Below are 1262 nucleotides of genomic sequence, written 5' to 3'. Positions count from 1 at the left end.
CCCCCGGCAGGGCCTGTGCAGAGTCTGGGTCCCTGACTGACCCGCTGGCTCCTCACCTGCCACCAGGATGTCCAGGGGGTCACTGGGGGCCGACCACACCTGGGGGGTGTCCCTGTAAAAGCCGTGGCATCTGAACATCCACCTGTGGCTGGGGGTCACGCGACCCATGGGGAGCAGGGCCTGGGTCTGCCCACGGGGGCCTCGCTGTGCATCCAGGTTCCAGGAGGACTTGGGTTCTCCTTCCTTAGTCAGAATGAACCTGTCCAGTCGCTGCCATGAGCCACACTGGAGGGTCACGGTCCCTCCCGAGGTCACCACAGGGCTCGGCAGGGCTGAGAGGGTGGGTTTGCTGTGGGCCCCTAGGAGAGAAGGAGGGAGCTTGTGAAATGGTACTCACACGCCCCTTTCCTCCCCCAGGGCTGGGCTGTGAGAGGGACACACGCCTGAGAGCAGACCCCCTTCCTGAGGGCAGAGCCTGAGGCTGGGACCCCCGAGTGTCCTCTCACCTGTCACCACCATCTCCAGGGGGCCACTGCTCTCTGACCAGCCAGTTGGGCTGAGGTAGTAACAGTGATATCTCCCTGCGTAGTCCTGTGTCATGTGTGGGATGGAGAACTTTCCCTTGTCCCCGGGCTCCAGTGAGGGCTGTCTGTCCCAGGGAGGTGAGCTTCCCTCTTTATACAAATGGAACACTTGGGTCCCCCGGGTCCCCTGACACCAGATGGTCACGGGGCTCCCCCAGGGGATCACAGAGCCTGGCTCAGCCCAGATGGTGGTTTTGGGGAGGGTTCCTGGAAGGACATCAGAGGCTGGGTCACAAGACATCCTCACCCCCAGGTCCCCAGCTCTCAGCCCCCAACCTCCCAGACTCCCCCTCCTTCAGCCCAGAACTCCTGTTCCGCACCCCATTGCCTGGGGGTGGCCCCTTGTCCCCATGAGCAGGAGGGAGGTGGGACACCTGGGGACAGACTCACCTGCCTGCATCTGGGTCCTCAGGCCCACACTCAGCCCTGGAAGAGAGACCCCTGTGAGAGGTTCGCCCTGAATCCTGAGCAGCGCCTCTCCTACCCGTGAGCCTCCTGAGTCCTGGGGTCTCCTGACAGAGCAGCCTGGCTGTGGGGAGGGGTCCGTCCCTGGCTGGGGCTTCCCCTCCCCCTCCTCCATCTCACCGAGGCAGAGCAGGGCCGTGAGTCTGGGGGTCATGGCGTCTCCTTCCTGTGGTCCAGGCGGTGCAGATGGAGGAGACCACGGTGCCCTCAGGA

At 64.2% G+C, this 1262-nt stretch overlaps 1 protein-coding gene across 1 annotated transcript; it reads right to left on the bottom strand.

Annotated features, from left to right (window-relative positions):
- Positions 1-3: 3 nt before the first annotated feature.
- LOC113617259 (leukocyte immunoglobulin-like receptor subfamily A member 5) lies at positions 4-1256 on the bottom strand (the record flags this gene model as incomplete). The annotated part of the gene is made up of 4 exons (XM_027100491.1): positions 1170-1256; positions 975-1010; positions 507-791; positions 4-359 (listed from the first exon to the last, which is right to left on the bottom strand). Coding segments are annotated over exons 1-4 (711 nt in total), but the record flags the coding sequence as incomplete, so codon positions are not given.
- Positions 1257-1262: the final 6 nt, after the last annotated feature.

This window comes from Aethalodelphis obliquidens, unplaced genomic scaffold, assembly GCF_003676395.1.
Source record: "Aethalodelphis obliquidens isolate GAN/ISIS:26980383/991018 unplaced genomic scaffold, ASM367639v1 scaffold4547, whole genome shotgun sequence".
Taxonomy (NCBI): Eukaryota; Metazoa; Chordata; class Mammalia; order Artiodactyla; family Delphinidae; genus Aethalodelphis; species Aethalodelphis obliquidens.
This window is presented reverse-complemented; position numbering and strand designations above follow the sequence as displayed.